The sequence below is a fragment of the Culex pipiens genome, chromosome 3 (assembly GCF_016801865.2).
Source record: "Culex pipiens pallens isolate TS chromosome 3, TS_CPP_V2, whole genome shotgun sequence".
Lineage (NCBI taxonomy): Eukaryota > Metazoa > Arthropoda > Insecta > Diptera > Culicidae > Culex > Culex pipiens.
In genome coordinates, this window is record NC_068939.1 from 6,624,577 (window position 1) to 6,649,660 (window position 25,084).

Genomic DNA, 25,084 nt, shown 5'->3' on the forward strand with positions numbered 1-25,084 from the left:
TTAATTATATCAATCTTATAATAAGTACTCATTTAATAATTTATTACATATTCAATCCTGCAACCCATAATCCCTACACCTAGATATTTAAATTCCTGAAATCTCGCAAGATTTAAACTATGATCATATTTATGTCTGAATGATAATTTTGAATATATATATATATATATATTTTGAATAAATCAAAAATCAAATTATTCGCTCTACAGCATTGCCTTGGCGTTCTCGATTGCGAGATTCCTACTCGAAACTTAGTGTCCAAAGGCTTAATTGTTGAGGCAATTGCAAACCTCTTTTTACACCTAAGCTTCCATCCACCCCGGGATTCGAACTGACGACCTTTGGATTGTGAGTCCAACTGCCTACCAGCGACTCCACCGAATCAGGACCCAGGGAGACGACTCCTACACCTGGACTGAGCTATCGACCTAACCCTTTTAGGTTAGACCGGGCCAACATTTACTTCCCCATCCGACGGAAGACGTGGTCAGACAAATCTCGTCTCGAAAAATGCCACCTGGACCGTCTGGGATCGAAACCAAGCCGACTGGGTGAGAGGCAACCACGCTTACCCCTACACCACAGTCCCGGATATTAAGTTCAATAGAAATATTGCTTATCAAGAATTTATTTCTTTAAATATTGAAAAAAAATAATTTCAAAAAATCTTTAAATGTCACATATTTAAAAAAGCCCCAAAGATCTCAAATTAAATTAAGAATTTAAAAATGTTTTATTCGTTTCATTTTATTGAAGTTTCTCTTTATTCGAAAATTCCCTGAAATCATAAAATAAATCAAGCGTTTTAATTTTTTTTTAAAGATTAAAAACTTTTAAAAAATATCAAAAATTAAAAAAAACATATTTTCGGTCAATTATCAATGTCAATGTTGGATCGATAAAAAAATATTCTAATCAATCATTCAAAACAATGAATATTCGAAAAAATAAAGTTCCAAAATATATTGTTCCTATTATTCACAATAATTTCAAATTGAGCAATTCTCATCCAAAACCGGAAATAGGTTTTATTAATATTTTTTGACGAAAACTTTTTGGGGGTCTTTCCTATGGCCAAAAAAAGCCATTTTGTGTCAATGATTCACCCGTACAAGACTCCATACAAGTTTCCTTTTTTCACAAAAATCAATTTTCGAAAAATCCATATTCCTCAATATTTACGGTATGGAGGAAGCAAAATATTCTTAATCGAGAACAACCCATGGAAGTGTTATAGAAGCAATTTGTGTTTCACCTTCCTGATTAAAGGCTAGTACGCTGAACGGAAGGAAAGGGGTCAAGAAACAGCTTTGCGAACAGCAGAACAAAGGAGAGGAAGCGATTTCTTGGGGCTTTTCTTTACCCTCTCTGGCTTGCTTACTCTGCCGCTGTTGTCCATTTGAAATTTTTCTTGACCGATTCCTTCCGAAGTGCGTATACCGCTTAAGAATATGTTCGATTCAAAATATTCTAACCTTGAAAATTGCGTTTTTCAGAAAAATTGTGTTTTTCTGTATAAATTACCGCGTGCTGGCTGAAGTAAAATTTAAGAATTTGTTAATAAGTTTTATTACACGTCGTTTTTCTTGTTGTTTTTCATTTATTTTACCTTTGATTAGCATAAACTTTCGAAAAAAGTATTTTTTAATATATTTTTTATTTAGTATCTAGGTTTTTAAGCGAAGATGGCGTTCGAAAGGTGAACGTCCGAAATGTCAAAATCGCGCAGTAGCACCAACATTAGAAAAAAATGTGGCGGTCATGCCATGCCACACTTTTTTTTCGCAATGTTGGTACCACTTTGCGATTTTGACATTTCGGGCGTTCACCATTCGAACGCCATCTTCGCTTAAAAACCTGGATAAAGCGTCTCCATTACTATAAACCAAACTTTTTTTTCTGAAAAACGCAATTTACGCCGGTAGAATATTTTGAATCGAACATATTCTTAGTCAGGAAGGTGAAACACAGATTTCTACGTATACATCTCCCATGGGTGTTCTCGATTTCAAATATTTTGTATTATAAAAAGTTGTTTTTTGGAAAAATAATAAATTCCATCCTAAAAATATGTTAAACTAGAAACTGAAGTTCAAAATCATAATTGGACCTCTGGTTGCTGAAATTCGGTGGGTAAAACAAAAAGAAACTAAATATAAAATTGAAGTTATTCAAGTCTCATCCAAACAGTTTTTTATAGGGTTTTATTTTATTTTCGGGTACAGAGTGGATTCGCTAATTCGTATGGAGATTCGAATGAGCGAATCCAAATTTTGTCCAAATTCGCTAATTGGAACGACTGACAGCTATCAAAAGCTTGAACCCACGTGTTTGGAAGCTGTCGAACAATGGTGTTGAAACGTCAACAGTCAGTTTGACAACAGGTTGAGTGCTTTTTAATTTGAATAAGTTCGAATTGGCGAGCATTCGAATCAACGAATCCGCTCTGTACCATTATTTCAGAAACTAATAGTCCTATTTTCAATGTTAAAAATAAAAAAATAGTAAAATTTTCAGATCTTTTCGAGAATAAATAGTTTTAAGATTTTTGGAATCAACTGTAATATTTCAAGGGAGTTAATTGTTGAATTTTAAGAAATAACATTTAAATTAGATTTAGAAATTTGTGCTACCCCTGGTAGCAAAATGTGTTTCGTTTCCCAGTTCAGTTGATTTTACCACCACCCATCATTGCGTTATCCAACGCCATTCCGGTTGTGCTACGGCATAACTACCTTGATTTCTTTTTTATCAAATCAATTGATTTCATTAGATCCTAAAGCTCACCCTTGATAAGAATTATTTTTTGCTGATTAAGCACATGGCTACTCAACATTTTAGCTGTTTTTTCAATAGAAAATAACGAGTTAAGTATTTTTTTAAAGTGGCACCACGACTGTTTTGATACGGTGTCGCGTGTAGTAAACAAATCGCTGTCATTCCGCTGCAAACGCACGTGCTCACCTTTCCGCAACCATCTTGAAATGTCTCCACAGAAATAACAAGTTGTGTTCTCATTCACATTCAGTAACCGATTTTTTAGGTTTAAAAATCTGAAATATTTAAGGTAGTATGAATTTTTGAATGAATTTTGTCTTTAAATTTAATAAAATTTATTCAAAAGGCAAAAATAATTATTGTTAAGAATGAAATTTAAGAGACACAGACTTTTCCCACAATCACATGCAGATTTCCTAACAAGCAGAAACTGGCAACCCTGCACCCCTCATGACACTTCTGTGACAGCTCACCCGAATTCTTTTATCAGTCAGTCCAACTTTTTCTCCTGCGGCTCAAGTGCGGACCAGCCAGCCAGACAGACCACCGGTTCTAATTTAAGCCCTCAAATCGTCCACAATGTGGCCCCTCACGGTGCTGACCACCGTGCTGCTTTCCGCGCTGGCACTGGAACCGGCCACCGGCAACGAGGTTTTCGGCTGCGGCGGCTTCATCAAAAACGCCAACTCGGATCTGGATTTCAGCCGTGTGGAAGTCGGACTGTAAGTTAATGTTAATTTAATTAAGTAGGCCTGGGGCGCTAGGGGGAGAGAAAGTGGTGGAAGTTTTTTAAATTTAATTTTGTGTCTGTTTCCGGCGCAGGTACAATCCGCAGGGCAGTTTGAAGATCAAGACGGACTGCTCGCCGTCGAACGGGTACTACTTCATTCCGCTGTACGACAAGGGAGAGTACGTGCTGAAGGTGATTCCGCCGCCGGGGTGGAGCTTTGAGCCGGAGCAGGTTCCGGTCAAGTTCGACGGGACGACGGACATTTGCAGCCAGGGAAAGGATGTGAACTTTATCTTTAAGGGTTTTGGGATTACGGGGCGGGTGGAGATTTACCAGCACCAGATCGGGGCCAAGGGCGTGCAGGTGGAGCTGCGGTCGGAGAGTAATGCGAAGATTGGCCAGACGGTCACGGACACGAACGGGGTGTTTTCGTTTACGCCGATCAAGTCCGGAAGGTACGTGATCCGGGTGAGACACGAAAAGTGGCACTTTGTCAAGCCGGAATATGGCGTGGAGGTGACGACGGGGAATACGGAGATTCCGGCGGGTTCGCTGATGGTGTCCGGATTTGACGTGGAGGGTAGCGTGGTTAGCGATGGCCAGCCGTTTGGAAATGTTGGCTTTTTGCTGTACGCCGAGAAGGGGAAGGCCACGATGGTGAAGTGCTCGTCGGATGATGTTCCGGCGGTTGATGGAACCGATGCCAAGTTTAGCGCTGCTCCTCGGTGCTACACCGACGCGAACAAGGCCACGGGAACGTACACGTTTGCTGGAGTGTCTTCGGGCAAGTATCGAGTTGTTCCGCTGTTTGCCGCCAACAAGGCCATCAAGTTCCACATTCGGCCGGAAGCGCAGGAAGTTACGGTTGACCGGGACGGAGTTCGCTTGGCACCGTTTGAGGTGACCGGATTCAGCGTTGGCGGAAAGGTGCTGCTAACGGCCGGAGGTTCAGGAGTGGCCAACGCCAAGGTCAAGCTGAATGGGAAGGATGTGGCCACGACCAACTCCAACGGAGAGTACCTTCTGGAGAACATCCAAGCTGGAACGTACACGGTTCAGGTGACGGCCGACGAGCTGCAGTTCAAAGACCACATTGTCAAGATCTCGCTGAATAATCCGTCCCTGCCGGACGTCGTTGTTGCCGGGTTCAAAGTGTGCGGCCAAGTCATCTCCAAGCACTCGCACCGCGTTGCCATCACCAGGAAGGGATCAACCTTCCACACCGAAGTGACCACCAAGGAAAATGCCGCCGGCGAATGGTGCACCTTCCTCGAAACTGGCCACTACACGGTCGAGGTTCGAACCAGCCAGGAAGACGCCGCCGCCGGAATCCAGTTCTTCCCACTCGTTCAATCGATCCACGTTGACCGATCCCCACTCGGCGGAATCGTCTTCTCCCAACTGCGCGCAACCGTTTCCGGTGAAATCCGCTGCCTCTCAAACGACGACGCGAGCTGTCTCCAAGATCTCACTGTCACGATGACCGCCCTCGACACGAACGGCAACCTCGTTGGACAACCCACCAAGGCAGAACTCGCCGACGGCAAGTACTCGTTCGCAAATGTTCTCCCCGGAAGCTACGAAGTCAGCGTGCCAAAGTCCCGCCTCTGCTGGCAATCCAACACCGTCAAGATCAACGTCAAATCAGCCCAGGAAACGGTCCCAGCCTTCATCCAGAGCGGCTACATCGTCTCAATCGTATCCAGTCACAGCACCAAAATGACCTACAAACTCCAAAAAGGCGTCGAAAACCCCAAATTCGAAGACCTCACCCTCAACTCCGGCATGAACACGTTCTGCGTCAAACAAGCCGGAAAGTATGCCATCATCCTGACCGGATGCCACCGCTACGCCGACTCCACACCCAAGTTCTTCTCCACCGACGACGCCACCCCCCTCAGCATCGTCGCCTCCAAGCATCGCACCACGGTAAAAATCCTCGCCGAGGAAAAGTCCACCTACAAAACGCTCGTCACTTCCGTTGGCGAAGCCGACGCCGTCCAAACGATCGAATTCCAACCCACCAACGAACGCCACGACGGCACCAAACACGTCTACCAGCACGACTTCTTCCTCACGCAGGACGAAAAGATCGCGATCGCGCCCCAGTCCGAAATCATGCTGTTCGCCCCGACAACCCTCGAGGTCATCGGCGGGTCCGACTGCAGCGAAGTGGCCACGAAAATTGTCGCCACCAAGGGACTACTCATCGACGGCAAAACGAGTCCACCGATCGGCGAAGCGAAAATAACGTTGCTCTTCCCGAATAACCCCGAGCTGGCCTCGCTGGTGGCGCAAACGAACGAGCGCGGTGAGTTCCGGTTCGGGCCGATTGATGCGGGTTTGGCGGTGGAGCTGGTTGCCGAGAAGGAATCGTACGTGTTTTCCGCGTGGGACAAGGCGAGTGGGAGCTTTAAGGGCCACAAGCTGTGCGAGATTATTGTGACGGTGAAGGATGACGCCGGGAATCGGCTGCCGGGAGTGCTGTTGTCGCTGAGCGGAGCGGAGAGCTACCGGAAGAATCTGGTGACGGGTGAGTTTGCAAGTTTTCATAGAAATTCTAAAATGATAAATTCAAGAAATCTAGGATTATAAAATATTTAATAGTTTTAAAAGTTGCTAAAGTTCCAAGAAAAGCAAATCTATAAAATAATAAATGACAAAAATGACAAAAATTACAAAAAATACAAAAATTATAAAAATTACAAAAATTACAAAAATTACAAAAAATACAAAAATTACAAAAAATACAAAAATTACAAAAATTACAAAAATTAAAAAAATTACAAAAATTAAAAAAATTACAAAAATTACAAAAATTACAAAAATTACAAAAAATACAAAATTACAAAAATTACAAAAATTAAAAAAATTACAAAAATTACAAAAATTACAAAAGCTACAAAAATTACAAAAGCTACAAAAATTACAAAATTTACAAAAATTACAAAAATTACAAAAATTACAAAAATTACAAAATTTACAAAAATTACAAAAATTACAAAAATTACAAAAATTACAAAAATTACAAAAATTACAAAAATTACAAAAATTACAAAAATTACAAAAATTACAAAAATTACAAAAATTACAAAAAATACAAAAATTACAAAAATTACAAAAATTACAAAAATTACAAAAATTACAAAAATTACAAAAATTATAAAATTACAAAAATTACAAAAATTACAAAAATTACAAAAATTACAAAAATTACAAAAATTACAAAAATTACAAAAATTACAAAAATTACAAAAATTACAAAAATTACAAAAATTACAAAAATTACAAAAATTACAAAAATTACAAAAATTACAAAATTACAAAAATTACAAAAGTTTCAAAAATCTCAAATATGCGCAAAATAAAAAAATACAAAAATTGCAATAATTGCAAAAATTATAAAAATTAAATAAACAGGAAAAATTACAAAAAATACATAAACTACAAATAAAAAAAAATACAAATAAATAAAAAAAAAAGATAATAACAGAAATTACCGAAATTACCATATTATCAAAAGTACCAAAACTATAAAAATTACTAAATGTCGAAAATTGCATAAAAATAAAATATTTAGAATTTAAAAACATATAAAATATAAAAAAAATTATAAAAAATAAAAAAAATCTTAAATATCAGATTTTTTAAAGAAAAAAAAATCTTAGAAAAAAATAGCAGAAAATTAAAAATAACTACAGTAATATATGTTATATTGAAATAAAATGTATTATACTTGGTATTATACAAGAAAATCCATTTTTTTTTCATTAATTTTAACCAAAAAAATTAAAAATGACGTTTTTTTTTTATCTAAAAACTATATATTGAAAAGTCCAATAACTTTTAAGGTTTGAAATTTCCAAAAAGTCTTAAAAATTGAAAAAAAACTATAAAATCATTAAATTCAAAATAAAAAAAAATGTTTAATTTTTACAAATTGAAAAAGAATCAAACAACTTTTAAAATCAAAAGTATTTTTTTCAAATCAATAATTCCGGAAATTTCAAATCTGTTTTAATTAAAGAAATCTGATGAGCTTTAAAATTTAAAATTTCCAAAAATTTCAATTTTCTTAAAACTTTGCAAATGCCCAAAAATCCAAAAATGTTTCAATTTAAAATAAATTGAATATTAAATAACATTAATTTAAAAAATACTTAAAAATCTAGCACTGAAAAATTCAAATACAACTATAATTCCAAATATTCCAGAAATTTCAAAAACAGCAAAAAAAATCTCAAAAATTTTGAATATATTAAATTTTGGAAATTCAAGAATTCAAACAAAAAAATACTTTTAAAGTTTCAAATTTCCAAAATATCTTCAATAAAATTAAAAATTGTAAAAATGCTACCATTTTTTTTAAATTCCATGTTAAATGTTTCAATTTTACGAATTCTAAAAAAAAGTAAAAACTTACAACTCTTAAACTTAAAAAAAGAAAATTAAAAAATCTTCAAATTCTTAAAAATTTAAAAGATATTTAAATTTGAAAAAATATAAAAGAATCCAATGGCTTTTAAAGTTTTTAAACTTGCCACAAGTTCTGAAAATTTCTAAACCAAAAAAAATATTCTAAAAAAAATTAAATGTTGTTTTTACAATTCCAAGCAATAAAAAGTCCAATAATTTAAAAATGTCTCATCCCATACAAAAATCTAAAATATCCAATAATCTTATTTCTGCAAATTGTCTGCAACTATTATTGCTTATGTCATTACTTAGCAACTAATGATTTAATTTTCAATGTTAAAAAATGAAATATGACCCAATCTCACACCCCAGCCCCAATGTCACCCCCGAAGACGGTGCTATTAATTGTGAAATTAGATTTTACATTGAAATTTAAATAAAATAATATTTTGTTTATCTATCCATAAAAAATAGAACAAATTTGCCAAAAAAATCTCTGAACAATCCTCATCCTATATCTTTTACCTACAACTTTGCCGAATACACAAAAAAAATAGAAAATTCAGTCGATTTCGAATATTTGCAATCCATTTTTGAAAGGACAGCTGCAAAAAATGTATGGAGTCTTTTATGGATGAACCATTGATACAAAGTAGCCAGGCCCCCAAAAAAGTTTGAGCCAAACCAAAAAATACTAAAAATAAAAAAGGGTCGAAATCGGCCGATTTCGTAGAAAATAGCTCAATACTTATAACTATTTACTTCCTCAGGTGACGACGGAACCATCAAGTTCCACTCGCTGTCCCCGTCCGAGTACTATCTGCGCGCCATGATGAAGGAGTACGAGTTCCGACCCAATTCCAAGTTGATCGAAGTCCGCGAGGGCGCTACCGTGATGGAGGAACTCCGCGGTACGCGAACCGCTTTCTCGATCTTTGGCGCGATTACCTCGCTCAATGGAGAGCCCTTATCGGGAGTTACGGTCGAGGCGGTCACGGACGATCGCTGCGGTGGCCATTTGGAGGAGAGCACGAGTGAGTTCAATGGGGCGTATAGGATTAGGGGCTTGCAGCCGGGTTGCCAGTACAGTGTTCGGGTGAGGACCGACGGACCTTCGTCGAACGTGGACCGTTCGATTCCGAAGGAGAAGGTGGTTAAGGTTGAGAGTGGGGACATTCGGGACGTGAACATGATTGCGATCTCGCCGTTGGCGTTCGTTGACGTGACGGTGCGGGTGCTGGCCTCGGAGAACGATTACTACAAGACGCTGAAGATCTTCCTGTACAAGCGAGGCAGCGATTCGCCCGTTCACTCGCAACGGATCGAGTCTCCGCTGAACCCGAAGAGCAAGATCAACCCCGGGATCATGGTCTTCTTCCCAAGGATTCCGTTCGACCAAAAGTCCTACTACATCGAGCTGACCTCGACGCTGTCGGACAAGAACTACAAGTACAACCTGCCGACGATCGAGTTCACGGCCAACGCGAGCAGCTACTTCACCGAGGTGCACTTCCGGCCGGAACTGCGCACCGCCGAGGGCGATCTCAACCAAAACTCCCTCTCAGCTATCGTGCTCATCTTCATCGTCGGCTTCATCTTCTTCAAGCAGGACCTGGCGCTGGAACTGCTCGGCGCGGTGTGGAACAAGGTCAGCGCCGGCGTGGGCGAGATTGTGTCCAAGTCGAAGCCAAAGGAACAAAAGTACGAACCGGTCGAGATTGACGAGCGGGAAATTGATAAGCTCGCGTCGAGCATCAACGCAATCAAAAAGAAGAAGGTGAAGAAGGCTAATTAGGACAGGGGATCATCGCGGTAGTAGTCATCAATAGAGTTTAGAAGCGAAAGGGAGGTTTCGGGTTAAGCAGAATCTTACGTACTCAAAGAACGCGGTGTGTGCGTGCATGTGTGTGACTCATAGGTTGAAAAAAAACGAAAAGGTAATTTTCTGCCGAAAAAAATCTTAATTTTTTTTATTCAAACGAAAGAAAATCAAACAGTCCTTTGTGCGTTGCAGTTTGGTTGTAGACAGCTTCCTTGTAGTCGGGCAGCTTCACCTCAACTACGTTTGGGAACAGCTTGAACCACAGCAGGTAAGATCCGACGATGGCCATCCCAATGATTGCCATTTTGATCTGAATCAGCTGCACCGTGGACAGCGTTCTCACGATTGATTGCTGTTCCGGCGCGGCGCAACAATTGTCACCACAAGAAGCCCCCCGGCGAGATGTAGAGGGCAAGGGTCGGTCGAGGTGCGACGGTGGCAGCAATGCGAAGAAACGTCAAAGCAAAGGACGAAACAAAACAAAACAACCCAACTCAAAGTGAGTGCGAGAAGTGTGATTCTTTCGGAGCGAAAAGTTTTGAGGAAATTGCTGGTGAATTTGAATTTAATTTGCTCAAACAAAACGCGTAAGATGTAGAAAAAAGGAAACTTATAGTCTAAACTAATCTTAAATTATTGTAAAGCCCACTGAGGCTGCAGGTCGGATTGTTGGCTGGATCGCTCGGGAACCGTCGGATTCCAGCAGGATTGAGGTTATCTGAAACGTGAGTTAAATATTAGATGCTAAATTAATAAGGAAAACCCTAAAATGTAAACTCACCTTACCTGTAGTACGCGCCATCGTATCGATCGAAATAATCAAGTTGTTGGAGGATTGCAAAGACTAGGGTGACCAAAGTAAGTCGAACGATTATGAACTTAAACACTTAATCTAATGAATAAATTAGCTTTTAGCCTTATCACTACTGAAACACCGAGTGTGGCTCAAAAGACCCCGAAAATCTTCCCCAACAAATCTAAAAGTTTGCCCATTTGTCGATACGGAGATGGCCAATTGCCAAGTATGCGGGCGACCGGACACGGGTAACATGGCACCCTGCTGCAAGTGCGGATCATGGTTGCACTTCGAGTGCATTGAAATCAGCAGCAGCATCGTGATGGCGGATCAGTCCATTATCTGCCCTTGCTGTCTGGAATCGGCGAACCCGGCGCCGCTGGTGCCCGAGAAGAAGAAGCCCGAGAAGGTAAAAGGTTCGAAGGCAGGTTCTGTTCGATCGGGAGCAAGTTCTGTTCGGTCGGCGACCGGAGTACGAACCAGGTTGGCGGAGCTGAAGCTGAAAAAGCTCGAAGAGCAGAAGAAGCTCGCGCTGCAGCGCCTGGAGTTGGAGGAAAAACTACGCGAAGCAGAGCTTGCGGCCCAGAAGCAGCAGCAGGAGGCAGAGCGTGCGGTGAAGAAGCAGCAGCAGGAAGCGGAACTCGCGGCCATGAAGCTGCAGGTGGAATCGGAGGCGCTCGAAGAGACCTTCCGGTTGATGGAGGAGATCGAGCGAGCAGAAGATGAGGACGACGGTAAGAGTGTGGCTTCGGAGCAGAGCTCTCGCAGCAAAGTTACGCAGTGGCAGAAACAGCAATTTCTGAGCTCGACGCGTGTGGGACCGGCGGAGACTGCAGCTGGAACTGGTCAGCAGGGGAGGAACCCAACGATATCCGGGGCAAATACTAGCGCGGTGGAACGACCGGCTGGTAACGGGACCGTTCTGGATAGGGCGTTAAAGGGAATCTCCCTGAATGAGTCAGGAGTTCAGTCGATGTTAGGAGGTTTCATAGGGAGGGTATCAGAGACAATTGTGCCGACGTATGCCACAAAGCCACTTGCTCCGGAAGTTGCTCCGGGACCAAGTACCGCAGACCTTTCTCCTCATCCCAAACATTCCTCCCCTCTTCCCCCGAACGAAAACTCCGTAAAGCCCACCAGTCTGATCCAGAGTCTTTTGTCAAGTCGACCAGTTGGTGAGCCGGAAGTGAGCGTGAAAAGTGCCCAAGGAAACGAACAGCAGACGGATTCAAGACCACAAACGGGACCGCCACCGCCTCCTGGAGGAAATCCGCAACCCGTTCCAAATGTTCATGAATCGCAACCGGAAAGGTACGATAACCGCCAGGGGAATCGGAGTGCTGACGCATCCGAAAACCAACCGGAAGCCTACTGTGGTCCGACGGCGCAGCAGCTCGTAGCCAGGCAGGTGATCACGAAGGAGTTGCCAGTCTTCACGGGAGATCCAGAAGATTGGCCGTTGTTTATCAGCGCGTACGTCAACACGACGAATGCGTGCGGATATTCGAACGCGGAAAATTTATCGAGATTGCAGAAGTACGTGCGAGGATACGCTTACGAAAGGGTGCGAGGTCGTTTGCTGCATCCGACGGGAGTTCCACATGCGATAGCAATGCTGGAGATGTTATTTGGAAGACCGGAGATTTTGATACACTCGCTGCTGGAAAAAGTGCGTAGCGCACCGGCACCACGAGCGGATCGGCTCGAGTCGTACATCGACTACGGCTTGGCGGTTCAGCACTTGTGTGATCATCTGGAGACCGGAGGACACGAGGCGCACTTGAACAACCCGATGTTGTTGTTTGAGCTGGTGGAGAAGTTGCCACCAAACGCGAGACTGGACTGGTCGCTGTACAAGGAGCGCTGCGAACAAGTCAACATCTCGGCGTTTGCGCGCTACATGTCGGCGTTGGTGAAAGCGGCATCGGACGTGACGCTCAGCTACGGATCCAAACCACAACAACAGCAGACGCGGAGTACGAAACCGGACAGGAGCGGCAAGGACAAAGACTTTTGCGGTGCACATTCGGCCGAGGAGACGTCGGACAAGGAGGAAGCGGAGAAGAAAGCTACACCAGCGTGCTTCATCTGTAAGGACCCCAAACACCGCGTAAAAGACTGTGCCGAGTTTGCCAAGAAGATGCTGGAAGAACGCTGGAAGATAGTCGACGAGTTTAAGCTATGTCACGGATGTCTGGGGATCCACTGGAAGAAACCGTGTCGAACCAGCGAGTGCGGGATTGACGGATGCAGAAAGCAGCATCATGCTCTGCTGCATTCCAAGCAGAAGCAGAGAGCAACGGATTCTAAGCACGGCGAGCAGGAACGAGAGAAGAACGAGCCGACAGCGTCCGGATCGAACGCTGTCACAAACCACCATTACGCCGGGAAGACGGCGCTTTTCCGTATCATCCCAGTAGAGCTCCACGGGAACAACCGTTCGGTGTCGGCCTACGCGTTTTTGGATGACGGGTCGTCGCGTACGATGGTGGACGAAGAGATTGCGAAGGAACTGGGCGTTGAAGGGGAGGTGCTTCCGCTGTGCCTGCAGTGGACGGCGAACGTGAAGCGCACCGAATCGGCGTCCCAGCGGATCGCGCTGGAAATTTCTGGTGACGAAGTAGGAGCCAGGTTCGCGCTGAACGACGTACGGACAGTGAAGAAGCTGGAGTTACCGCGACAGTCGTTGCGGTTCGAAGAGCTGGCCAAGACGTACCCGTATCTACAAGGTCTGCCGGTGAAGGACTACGACCACGCTGCACCTCGAATTCTTATCGGGAACGATAACGCATATGTGACGGCGATGCTGAAGGTCCGGGAAGGACAGCCTGGGGAACCGATTGCGGCGAGATCTCGACTAGGTTGGACAGTGTACGGCAAGCAGGACCAACCCGAGGGACGCGTGCATAGCTTTCACGTGTGCGAGTGTCAGGACGACCAATCGCTGCACGACCTGGTGAAGGAGTTCTTCTCGGTGGAGAGCATGGGAGTCGAAGCAGTAGCGAACCCGGAGTCGGAAGAAGTTAAGAGAGCTAACAAGATCCTTCAAGATACCACGAAACGTGTCGGCCAGCGGTTCGAGACGGGGCTATTGTGGAAATACGACTGCTTTGAATTTCCCGACAGCTATCCGATGGCAAAGCGACGATTGCAGTGTTTGGAGCGGCGAATCCAGAAGGATCCGGTAATCGGCGAAAGTGTTGTGAGGCAGTTGTCCGAGTACCAAGAAAAAGGGTACATTCACAAGGCAACGCCGGAAGAACTGGAGGGAGCTGATCCAAGTCGCACGTGGTATCTTCCGCTTGGTGTCGCACTGAACCCGAAGAAGCCGTCAAAGATCCGCATTTTCTGCGATGCTGCCGCCAAAGTGAACGGGATCTCGCTGAACACGATGTTGCTCAAGGGTCCGGATCTGCTGAAGACTCTCCTGCACGTGCTGTTCGGTTTTCGGGAGAAGCGCGTGGCACTTTGCGCGGACCTCAAGGAGATGTTCCACCAGGTTCAGATCCGGCGGGAGGATCGGCATGCCCAAAGACTCCTATGGCGCGATGATCCGTCAAAGACGCCCGAGGTCTACCTGATGGACGTTGCGACGTTCGGGGCCACGTGTTCGCCATGTTCGGCCCAGTACATCAAGAACCGGAACGCAGAAGAGCACGCGCAAGAGTACCCGGAAGCTGCAGACGCCATCATCCGGAAGCACTACGTGGACGACTATCTGGACAGTGCTGACACGGTAGAGGAGGCAACGAAACTAGCGTTGGAGGTCAAGCACGTGCATTCGCTGGGCGGCTTTGACCTGCGGAATTGGCTGTCGAACTCCAAGGAGGTCCTCGCACGGGTCGGGGAGAGCGATACTGCGCTCGAGAAGTGCATCCAGCTCGACAAAAACGATCCAACCGAGCGGGTTCTCGGGATGTTCTGGAAGCCGGAGGAAGATGTCTTCACATACACGATGACACTGACGAACGACGCAGAACACCCGACGAAACGGCAGGCGCTACGGATCGTCATGTCCCTCTTCGATCCGGCTGGACTGCTCTGTTTCTTCATCATCCACGGCAAGATCCTGATCCAGGAGGTGTGGCGTGCGAAGACCGAATGGGACCAAAAGATTCCGGACAAGCTCAGGGAGCGCTGGATGCGGTGGATCGAGTTGTTCGAGCATTTGTGCGAGGTTCGCATCCCTCGCTGCTACTTCCCGAAGTACTCGGTCGACGATATCGTGTCGCTGCAACTGCACGTCTTCTGTGATGCTAGCGAAGAGGCGTACTCGTGCGTAGCGTACTTTCGCGCGGTGTTTTGGGACGGCGTGATCCAGGTAGCACTAGTCGGTGGAAAAGCGAAGGTGGCACCACTGAAAGCACTCTCAATCCCGCGCTTGGAGCTGAGTGGTGGTGTTCTTGGAGTCCGGCTGAGGAAGTCGATCACGAACGGACACAGCCTGAAGGTCGAAAAGACCGTCATGTGGACGGACTCAAAAACGGTTCTGGCATGGATCAACTCGGACCATCGGAACTACCGGCAGTTCGTTGCGTGCCGTGTTGGTGAGATCCTGTCGAAGTCAGATGCTGCGGAGTGGCGCCACTGTCCGGGAAAGCTGAATCCAGCGGATTTGGCCACGAAATGGGGCCCGAAGGGGCCGTGTTTTTCGCCGGACTATCCGTGGTACGGACGTTTCTTTCTTCTATCGCCTGACATCGAGTGGCCCATGGATGTGAATCCCGCAGAAGAGACGACGGAAGAGGAGTTGCGCGCCTGTCTGGTCCACATCGAAGCGGTGATTAAGTCGACAATCGACTGGAAACGCTTCTCCGACTGGACACGGCTACTGCGAGCAGTGGCGTACGCTCTACGTTTTAAGCAGAACATCCGAGAGAAGGTTAAGAAGCAACCGCTAACGACGGGACCCCTGACGCAGGAGGAAATGGGGATGGCAGAGACGGCGATCTTCCGGACGGTGCAGAGCGAAGCGTACCCCGACGAGGTTGCTACTTTGTCCGTAGCACGCGAGCAGCTGAAGCCGAGACGTCAAGCGGAACTGGAGCGAACCAGTTCGATTCGGAAGTTGTCACCGTTCATGGACGAGGCGGGGTTGATTCGGTCGGATTCCAGGATTTCCGAAGCCACATTTGCGTCCTACGACACCCGGTTCCCGATCATCCTGCCGAAGAGCCATCCAGCGACGAACGTGCTGCTGTTCTGGTACCATCGGAGGTTCCTTCACGCTAACGGTGAGACGGTTGTTAACGAAGTTCGACAGCGGTTCTTCGTGTCCATGTTGCGTACGGAGGTACGCAAGATTCCAGGTCGCTGTCCGCTGTGCAAGCTGAAGATAGCGATGGAAGGGAAAACCTTGGCGATACCACGTATGGCCCCTCTCCCTGCGGCGCGGCTGCAGGCTTTCGTTAGGCCGTTCTCCTACACGGGCATCGACTACTTCGGGCCGATCGCCGTTCGAGTGAACCGTGGCACGCAAAAAAGATGGATCGCATTGTTCACGTGTCTCACTACTCGTGCAGTTCATCTCGAGGTGGTACACTCTCTGACAACAGAGTCCTGCAAGCAAGCTTTTCGGCGGTTCATAGGACGCCGAGGTGCGCCAGCGGAGATCCGGAGCGATCGGGGAACCAACTTCGTTGGAGCGAACAACGAGCTACGTCAGGAGATGAACAAGATTGATGGCCAGCTGGCCGAGACGTTCACCAACACCAACACACGTTGGATTTTCAACCCACCTGCTGCGCCCCACATGGGAGGCGCATGGGAACGATTGGTGAGGTCGGTGAAAACGGCGTTGACCGCGATGTACACTTCCAGAGTTCCGAACGAGGAGACGTTAGCGACTCTAGTCGTGGAGGCGGAAAGCATCGTCAACTCGAGGCCTCTAACGTTCATCCCACTACAGTCGGAACAGCAAGAAGCTTTGACGCCGAACCACTTCCTGTTGTTGAGCTCAAGTGGAGTGGTCCAGCCCCCGAAGACGTCAGCGGAAACAAAGCTGGCCTGTAGAGGAGATTGGCAGCTTTGTCAAACGATGTTGGACAACTTTTGGCGCCGTTGGATTCGGGAGTATCTCCCGACGATTGCCCGCAGAACGAAGTGGTTCGAAGAGGTTAAGCCGATCGAGGTAGGCGACTTGGTGATCGTCGTAGAGGAGAAGGTGCGGAACGGCTGGATCCGAGGACGGATCGTGGAGGCCTACAAGGGACGGGATGGAAGGATTCGCGATGCGACTGTGCAAACTGCTGACGGACTCCTGCGGCGACCGGTTGCGAAACTGGCGCGCTTGGATCTGGAAGGGTGTAAGCCTGATCCGGGAGTTTCGGACCAGCTTAACGGGTCGGGGAACTGTTCCGGCGCGGCGCAACAATTGTCACCACAAGAAGCCCCCCGGCGAGATGTAGAGTGCAAGGGTCGGTCGAGGTGCGACGGTGGCAGCAATGCGAAGAAACGTCAAAGCAAAGGACGAAACAAAACAAAACAACCCAACTCAAAGTGAGTGCGAGAAGTGTGATTCTTTCGGAGCGAAAAGTTTTGAGGAAATTGCTGGTGAATTTGAATTTAATTTGCTCAAACAAAACGCGTAAGATGTAGAAAAAAGGAAACTTATAGTCTAAACTGTGTGAGTCTATAAACCCACTCGGGAAATCGCCCGCCGGGAGAATCGGTGCGGACTCACATCCGATCCGTCCGAGCGTCACACGAGTAAAGAGGACGGGAGCTGGACCTGCTTGGTCAGCTGTCACCGCACCGTTCGTGTGGCTGCGTCCATGCGCTGTCAGTGCATGGCTGCGTCAAGCCCGTCGTACGAGGGGCCTATTCGACTCGATTCAATGGATACATCGCAATAGGGTGTATCACTCCACACATCTCTCCTCTTCTCCATAAAAAAAATATTGTTGAAACAATTGAACTATGAAATAAATGCCACGACTACATAACGGCATTCCTATGCAACCTGCAAAAGTTTTCATTAAAACCAAAAAACCAAATCCCCAGTAACCTTCGGATCCATTGCCAACATTGATGAAAGAAAAAAAGATACGTTAGAATGTCTAACAAGCATATCACTTAATGCATCGAACTAAACTGCAGCCCACTGTTAGTCCATCTCAGCTTTGACTAAATCACCATTTGAAATTAGCTAATTTTCTTTTTCTAAGTAATGATTGTTATTTTCGTGATTTTCTGTCTATCTCTCTCTCTCTCTCTCTCTCTCTCTCTCTCTCTCTCTATCTATCTATCTCTATCTATCTATCTATCTATATATATATCTATATATCTCTCTTTCTATCTATCTCTATTTCTATCTATCTCTATTTCTATCTATCTCTCTTTCTGTCTATCTCTATTTCTATCTATCTCTCTTTCTGTCTATCTCTATTTCTATCTATCTCTCTTTCTATCTATCTCTCTTTCTATCTATCTCTCTTTCTATCTATCTCTATCTTTCTTTTTCTATCTTGGTTTCTGTAAACCATTCTGGCATATAACCTACTTTATCGTTATTAAGTTTCGGAGTTGCTTACATTACACTACCAAATGATTCAAGTTTTATTTTCCACTCTCTTTAATGACCTACATTCTGGCAAACACAGCACTACATACAGAAATTCCTAAAATCCTTAAAACTTTTCAATATTTCTTGCATCTTTTTTTATTAACTTAAATTTACCTTAAACAAATCATTATGCATCATCATCTGTGCACAGCTTTGTCACAAGATTCACTACGAGAGCATTCGTGACTATATTTTAATTATTTCCCAAAGCAATCTCAGTAACCTACACCTACACCTCTGGCCTTTTGCCCGTTTCAAACTTTTCATCCACAGAGAGTCAGTCTGAACCACCATTTTCTAAACTACGGCTAGACAGACTGACCTAATACATCTAGCGATTTCAGTAACGCAAATCGCAGCATTTGAAGCGAACGCGACCTTCCAGGCTATTTACCACGGCGGGCCAATCTGACCCACCGTGACAAAATGTTCCACCAATCGCGGCCTTCCAGGCTATTTTCCACGGGAGGCCCATTTGACCTCCGTGCCCATCGCGATTCATTTTTTCTTGGAACAATCGCGGCCTTCCAGGCTATTTACCACGGCGGGCCAATCTGACCCACCGTGCCCAACGCGACAAAGTGTTCCTCCAATCGCGGCCTTCTAGGCTATTTCCCACGGCAGGCCCATTTGACCTCCGTGCCCAACGCGACTCTTTTTTTCTTGGAACAATCGCGGCCTTCCAGGCTATTTACCACGGCGGGCCAATCTGACCCACCGTGCCCAACGCGACAAAATGTTCCTTCAATCGCGGCCTTCCAGGCTATTTCCCACGGCAGGCCCATCTGACCTCCGTGCCCAACGCGACTCTTTTTCCTTGGAACAATCGCGGCCTTCCAGGCTATTTACCACGGCGGGCCAATCTGACCCACCGTGCCCAACGCGACAAAATGTTCCTCCAATCGCGGCCTTCCAGGCTATTTCCCACGGCAGGCCCATTTGACCTCCGTGCCCAACGCGACACTTTTTTCTTGGAACAATCGCGGCCTTCCAGGCTATTTACCACGGCGGGCCAATCTGACCCACCGTGCCCAACGCGACAAAATGTTACTCCAATCGCGGCCTTCCAGGCTATTTCCCACGGCAGGCCCATTTGACCTCCGTGCCCAACGCGACTCTTTTTTTCTTGGAACAATCGCGGCCTTCCAGGCTATTTACCACGGCGGGCCAATCTGACCCACCGTGCCCAACGCGACAAAATGTTCCTTCAATCGCGGCCTTCCAGGCTATTTCCCACGGCAGGCCCATCTGACCTCCGTGCCCAACGCGACTCTTTTTCCTTGGAACAATCGCGGCCTTCCAGGCTATTTACCACGGCGGGCCAATCTGACCCACCGTGCCCAACGCGACAAAATGTTACTCCAATCGCGGCCTTCCAGGCTATTTCCCACGGCAGGCCCATTTGACCTCCGTGCCCAACGCGACTCTTTTTTCCTTGGAACAATCGCGGCCTTCCAGGCTATTTACCACGGCGGGCCAATCTGACCAACCATGCCCAACGCGACAAAATGTTCCTTCAATCGCGGCCTTCCAGGCTATTTCCCACGGCAGGCCCATTTGACCTCCGTGCCCAACGCGATTCAATCATATTCCTTTCTGTCAAACTCGGTTTCACTTTACTCACCCACCGAGCACTCACACGCTCGCGCCTTTGCTGAGTCCCTTTCCTCACTTCAATACTTCCTCCAAAAGAAAAGTCTCTTTTTTATTCAATCACCAGCACCAAAACAAACAAACAAATCTGCACCAAAAAAAAAAAAAACACGTCGGCAGGCGATTTCCCGACGGTTCTTAGAAGTTGAAAATAAAATTCCAACTCCGTCACGGTCGCCAATGTGTGAGTCTATAAACCCACTCGGGAAATCGCCCGCCGGGAGAATCGGTGCGGACTCACATCCGATCCGTCCGAGCGTCACACGAGTAAAGAGGACGGGAGCTGGACCTGCTTGGTCAGCTGTCACCGCACCGTTCGTGTGGCTGCGTCCATGCGCTGTCAGTGCATGGCTGCGTCAAGCCCGTCGTACGAGGGGCCTATTCGACTCGATTCAATGGATACATCGCAATAGGGTGTATCACTCCACTCATAAACTAATCTTAAATTATTGTAGAGCCCACTGAGGCTGCAGGTCGGATTGTTGGCTGGATCGCTCGGGAACCGTCGGATTCCAGCAGGATTGAGGTTATCTGAAACGTGAGTTAAATATTAGATGCTAAATTAATAAGGAAAACCCTAAAATGTAAACTCACCTTACCTGTAGTACGCGCCATCGTATCGATCGAAATAATCAAGTTGTTGGAGGATTGTAAAGACTAGGGTGACCAAAGTAAGTCGAACGATTATGAACTTAAACACTTAATCTAATGAATAAATTAGCTTTTAGCCTTATCACTACTGAAACGCCGAGTGTGGCTCAAAAGACCCCGAAAATCTTCTCCAACAATTGCACTAAAAAAAGAAAGAAAGACAGCATATAAATGGATACTCGCTGGCAATCCGGAATTCAAACTCAACCCATTCTCTTGTAGCTTTCAACACTCGCTGGTTTCGTTAGCGAAGTTTTCCTGTATCCGTTGACTCCGGCCAGGAATAACAAAAAACAAATGGCGATTCTTGAAGAAATTGCCATCTTGATCACTCCGAAGAAGGGGTCGTTTCCTCCAGCTGGAACTTGCTGTTGAAATCAAGTCTCGGCATGGACAGGAAGAGACCGGCCAGGAAGAGAAACAGAATGACCGCTGCGACCTTGACGATGATGAACGGGGCGAAGGCCGAGAGGACGAGTTTCCCTGGGAAAGAAATGTGGAGTAAAATATCTTGCTGTTAAATATTTATATTTTCAGCAAAAAAATCAATTTTGATTTTTTTTTTGCAAATAAAGATCGTGCCTGTAAGTACAAAAAATAATTTTCTTATGAAAAATCAAGTAAACAACTTTAATAACCAAATCGCAGTAGGCGAATAAAAAGACGCAAACAATCGCTGAACGATTTCATTTAAAAAGAAAATCTTAAATTATTAGCAAAGTGTAGTTTTTCTTGTTGAAATGCAAAGATCCGTCCACAGTCCGGACCTTTATTTTGTTAGAATCAGTTGACCACTCGGAAATAAAAATTTATTGAAAATTTGAACTTTTGGTTAAAAATTGCATTCCTTAGGAAAAGGCTTTCCATCATTATTTGCTAGATGATTGTGTTTCCCTTTTTTAATGTTAAATTGATCAATTGGATACATTTGATACATGATCAATTCACTCCTAACCATTCCCTACCTTCCTCAATCCAAGTCGCTCCCCCATTTAAACTATAATTATTTGCCAATTTCAAACTACACAACATACCACAACTAATTCGGGGCATTCCGTACGGTATGTCCACGCATCCTTCCTCCTCAGTTGATTCTGTGAAATGGGATCCTGTAACATAATCTTTCTCTGCCGTTAAAGCAAAGTAGTACGCCTGGTGGCTGTATTTCTTTACAATAGAGTAATTCCCAACGTTTTCGCAAATCGACTATTTATTGAATATTTTTTTACTTGAATGAACATTTGTATTACCGACCAAATGAAGTAATTTTGCCTAAGAAATTTTTCCATAAAACAAAAACTCGTGTTTGATGTGAATCAAATTTTCTTGAAAATAATAAAGTTTTGAACATTATTCAACAATTAAACATTTTTTTACATTTAAAATGATGACCTAGAATTTAAGAAAAAAAGAGCAGAAAACAAAATTTTAAATTATTAACAAATCGGACAAAGGCTGTATCAACAAAGTTAATTAAAAGGTAGAGAAATTTCTCAGTCGTCCGAATTTTTTTTTCATGAGTGGGAAATTGTAAGCACTTTTTCAAAAAATTAAAAACTCATTAAAAACTAACTGTTACTTAAAATTATCAAAACTTTTCGAAATTTTCAGAAAAGATGGGCGAGCGATAACTGGGTTGTAGCCCAGTTAAAAAGCAGACAAACGTCAAAAAACCAAAACAAACCGAAATGACCGAGGGGTTAATGGATGCAAAAATCATGTTAAATAAATGAATAAACTTTTTTCAAACATTTATACAAATCAATTGAAGAAATATGATAAGGCTGGTACAAATATTTTTAAAAGTTTTTGTCACCCCCCCCTTCAAAATTGGCCCGAAAAATCAGGGGGCAAAAAAAATATTTTTACAATAAACTTCAAAATTTCAATGAAAATTCAAGTGCAACCAGCTGAAATCAAATTAAAATACATTCTCCTGCGTTTAAAATAATTTTTAGCATGTTTGGGTTTATTAAAAAATCTTAAGATTTTTTGAAAATTTTCGATGCAAAATCTTTTTTTTTCGATTCAATTTTTGTTTTTGTCAGATCTTAGATTTTTTGAAAACTAATGATTGCAAAACAACTGAAATAGTGTAAAATGCATTTTAAAACACTTTTTTCATTTAAATGTGAAGACTATGGCTTGTTATTTAAATTTTTATATTTTTTTATTTTTTTGCCCCCCCCCCCCTTGACCTCGGCCTGGGCCGAGGGACAAAAACTTTTTTAAATATTTGCATCGGCCTAAGTATGCATTGTAAATAAATCTGAGTAATTTTTTTTTACATTTCTTCTGGAAAATATTATGCATTGATGGTACCCTCGTTTTTTTTTGTTTAGCCGAGTTAACGAGAAGCATTCGGTGACTGGGCTACGTTTTCAGCCCAGTTACCGAACAAGTACTGTATATCGTTTTTTTAAAATAAAAATGGGTAATTCTCCGCCAACTCACACAGCAGTTGCCCCGACCCCTCTTCGATTTGCGTGAAACTTTGTCCTAAGGGGTAACTTTTGTCCCTGATCACGAATCCGAGGTCCGTTTTTTGATATCTCGTGACGGAGGGGCGGTACGACCCCTTCCATTTTTGAACATGTGAAAAAAGAGGTGTTTTTCAATAATTTGCAGCCTGAAACGGTGATGAGATAGAAATTTGGTGTCAAAGGGACTTTTATGTAAAATTAGACGCCCGATTTGATGGCGTACTCAGAATTCCGAAAAAACGTATTTTTCATCGAAAAAAACACTAAAAAAGTTTTAAAAATTCTCCCATTTTCCGTTACTCGACTGTAAAAAATTTTGGAACATGTCATTTTATGGGAAATTTAATGTACTTTTCGAATCTACATTGTCCCAGAAGGGTCATTTTTTCATCTAGAACAAAATTTTTCATTTTAAAATTTCGTGTTTTTTCTAACTTTGCAGGGTTATTTTTTAGAGTGTAACAATGTTCTACAAAGTTGTAGAGCAGACAATTACAAAAATTTTGATATATAGACATAAGGGGTTTGCTAATAAACATCACGAGTTATCGCGATTCTACGAAAAAAAGTTTTGAAAAAGTTGGTCGTCATCGATCATGGCCGTTCATGGTCACCCGCGACAGACACGGACGACGAAACAAAGAGAAACGCAAAAAGTAACTTTTTCAAAACTTTTTTTCGTAAAATCGCGATAACTCGTGATGTTTATTAGCAAACCCCTTATGTCTATATATCAAAATTTTTGTAATTGTCTGCTCTACAACTTTGTAGAACATTGTTACACTCTAAAAAATAACCCTGCAAAGTTAGAAAAAACACGAAATTTTAAAATGAAAAATTTTGTTCTAAATGAAAAAATGACCCTTCTGGGACAATGTAGATTCGAAAAGTACATTAAATTTCCCATAAAATGACATGTTCCAAAATTTTTTACAGTCGAGTAACGGAAAATGGGAGAATTTTTAAAACTTTTTTAGTGTTTTTTTCGATGAAAAATACGTTTTTTCGGAATTCTGAGTACGCCATCAAATCGGGCGTCTAATTTTACATAAAAGTCCCTTTGACACCAAATTTCTATCTCATCACCGTTTCAGGCTGCAAATTATTGAAAAACACCTCATTTTTCGCATGTTCAAAAATGGAAGGGGTCGTACCGCCCCTCCGTCACGAGATATCAAAAAACGGACCTCGGTTTCGTGATCAGGGACAAAAGTTACCCCTTAGGACAAAGTTTCACGCAAATCGAAGAGGGGTCGGGGCAACTTTTCCCGATTTCGTGTGAGTTGGTAGAGAATTACCCAAATAGTTTTATTAGAAATTTTTTTAAGTGACAAAAAGTGATTTCAAAAATCATCTAATTGTTTTTTACGTTTAATTTTTTTCTTTGTTGTCATCATCCCTACCAAAAAATTGCCGAAGACACCAAATCGATCAAAAAATCCCTTCAAAAGATACAGATTTTTGAATTTACCATACATATCATTTGTATCAATTCTCTCAGATTTCGGTCATTAAAATCAGGCTGAAACTTTTTTGATGCCTTCGGTATACCCAAATAATTTTCCATACAAATTTGGCATATGTATGGTAAATTCAAAAATCTGTATCTTTTGAAGTAATTTTTTGATCGATTTGGTGTCTTCGGCAAAGTTGTAAGTATAGATAAGAACTACACTAAAAAAAGGATGCTCGGTAAACAAATTTGGTGATTTTTAATTTAACTTTTTGTCACTCAAACTTGATTTGCGAAAAACGCTGTTTTTTTTCTAATATGTTTTAGGGAACATCAAATGCCAACTTTTCAGATATTTCCAGGATGTGCAAAATATCTTTGACCGAGTTAATTAATTTTTGAATCAATACAGGCTTTTCCAAAAAATCGAAATATTGGCGGCAATTTTTTCTACTTCATTTTTTGATGTGAAATCAAATTTGAAATCAAAAAGTACTTTTTTGCAATTCCGTCGTGAAACTACTTACTTTTCCTGTCATTCTTGAACGACGAAATAGCCTACTTTTCTGTACTAAAAATAACAGAATCGTATAGCAACACTTTTCAAAATAAATGCTGAAAAGTTCTACTTTTCAGCACTCAAATGGGTGCTGAAAAGTTGAACTTTTCAGCACTTGTTTCGAAAAGTAACACTTTTCAACATTTTTTTGATTTAAACGATTTATTGACAAAATACAT

At 43.4% G+C, this 25,084-nt stretch overlaps 3 protein-coding genes across 4 annotated transcripts in view; 2 read left to right on the forward strand and 1 right to left on the reverse strand.

The window, feature by feature from the left end:
• LOC120430258 (neurofilament medium polypeptide) overlaps window positions 1–25,084 on the reverse strand; it is a 93,127-nt gene that overhangs the window by 7,022 nt on the left and 61,021 nt on the right. The window lies entirely within an intron of this gene.
• Window positions 3,278–9,889, forward strand: LOC120419727 (nodal modulator 3-like). The gene is made up of 3 exons (XM_039582522.2): window positions 3,278–3,500; window positions 3,601–6,041; window positions 8,695–9,889. Exons 1-3 carry the CDS (start codon window positions 3,358–3,360, stop codon window positions 9,717–9,719), a joined length of 3,609 nt encoding a protein of 1,202 aa, XP_039438456.1. The 5' UTR covers window positions 3,278–3,357; the 3' UTR covers window positions 9,720–9,889.
• On the forward strand, window positions 10,754–17,044 carry LOC120419726 (uncharacterized). The gene has a single exon (XM_039582521.2). The coding sequence runs from the start codon at window positions 10,754–10,756 to the stop codon at window positions 17,042–17,044; it is 6,291 nt and encodes a 2,096-aa protein (XP_039438455.1).

Coding starts and splice junctions, on each gene's coding strand:
- LOC120419726 (XM_039582521.2), top strand. CDS start 10,754: ATGGCCAATTGCCAAGTATGCGGGCGACCGGACACGGGTAACATGGCA.
- LOC120419727 (XM_039582522.2), top strand. CDS start 3,358: ATGTGGCCCCTCACGGTGCTGACCACCGTGCTGCTTTCCGCGCTGGCA. Junction 3,501..3,600: donor AGCCGTGTGGAAGTCGGACT/GTAAGTTAATGT, acceptor TTTCCGGCGCAG/GTACAATCCGCAGGGCAGTT. Junction 6,042..8,694: donor CCGGAAGAATCTGGTGACGG/GTGAGTTTGCAA, acceptor TTACTTCCTCAG/GTGACGACGGAACCATCAAG.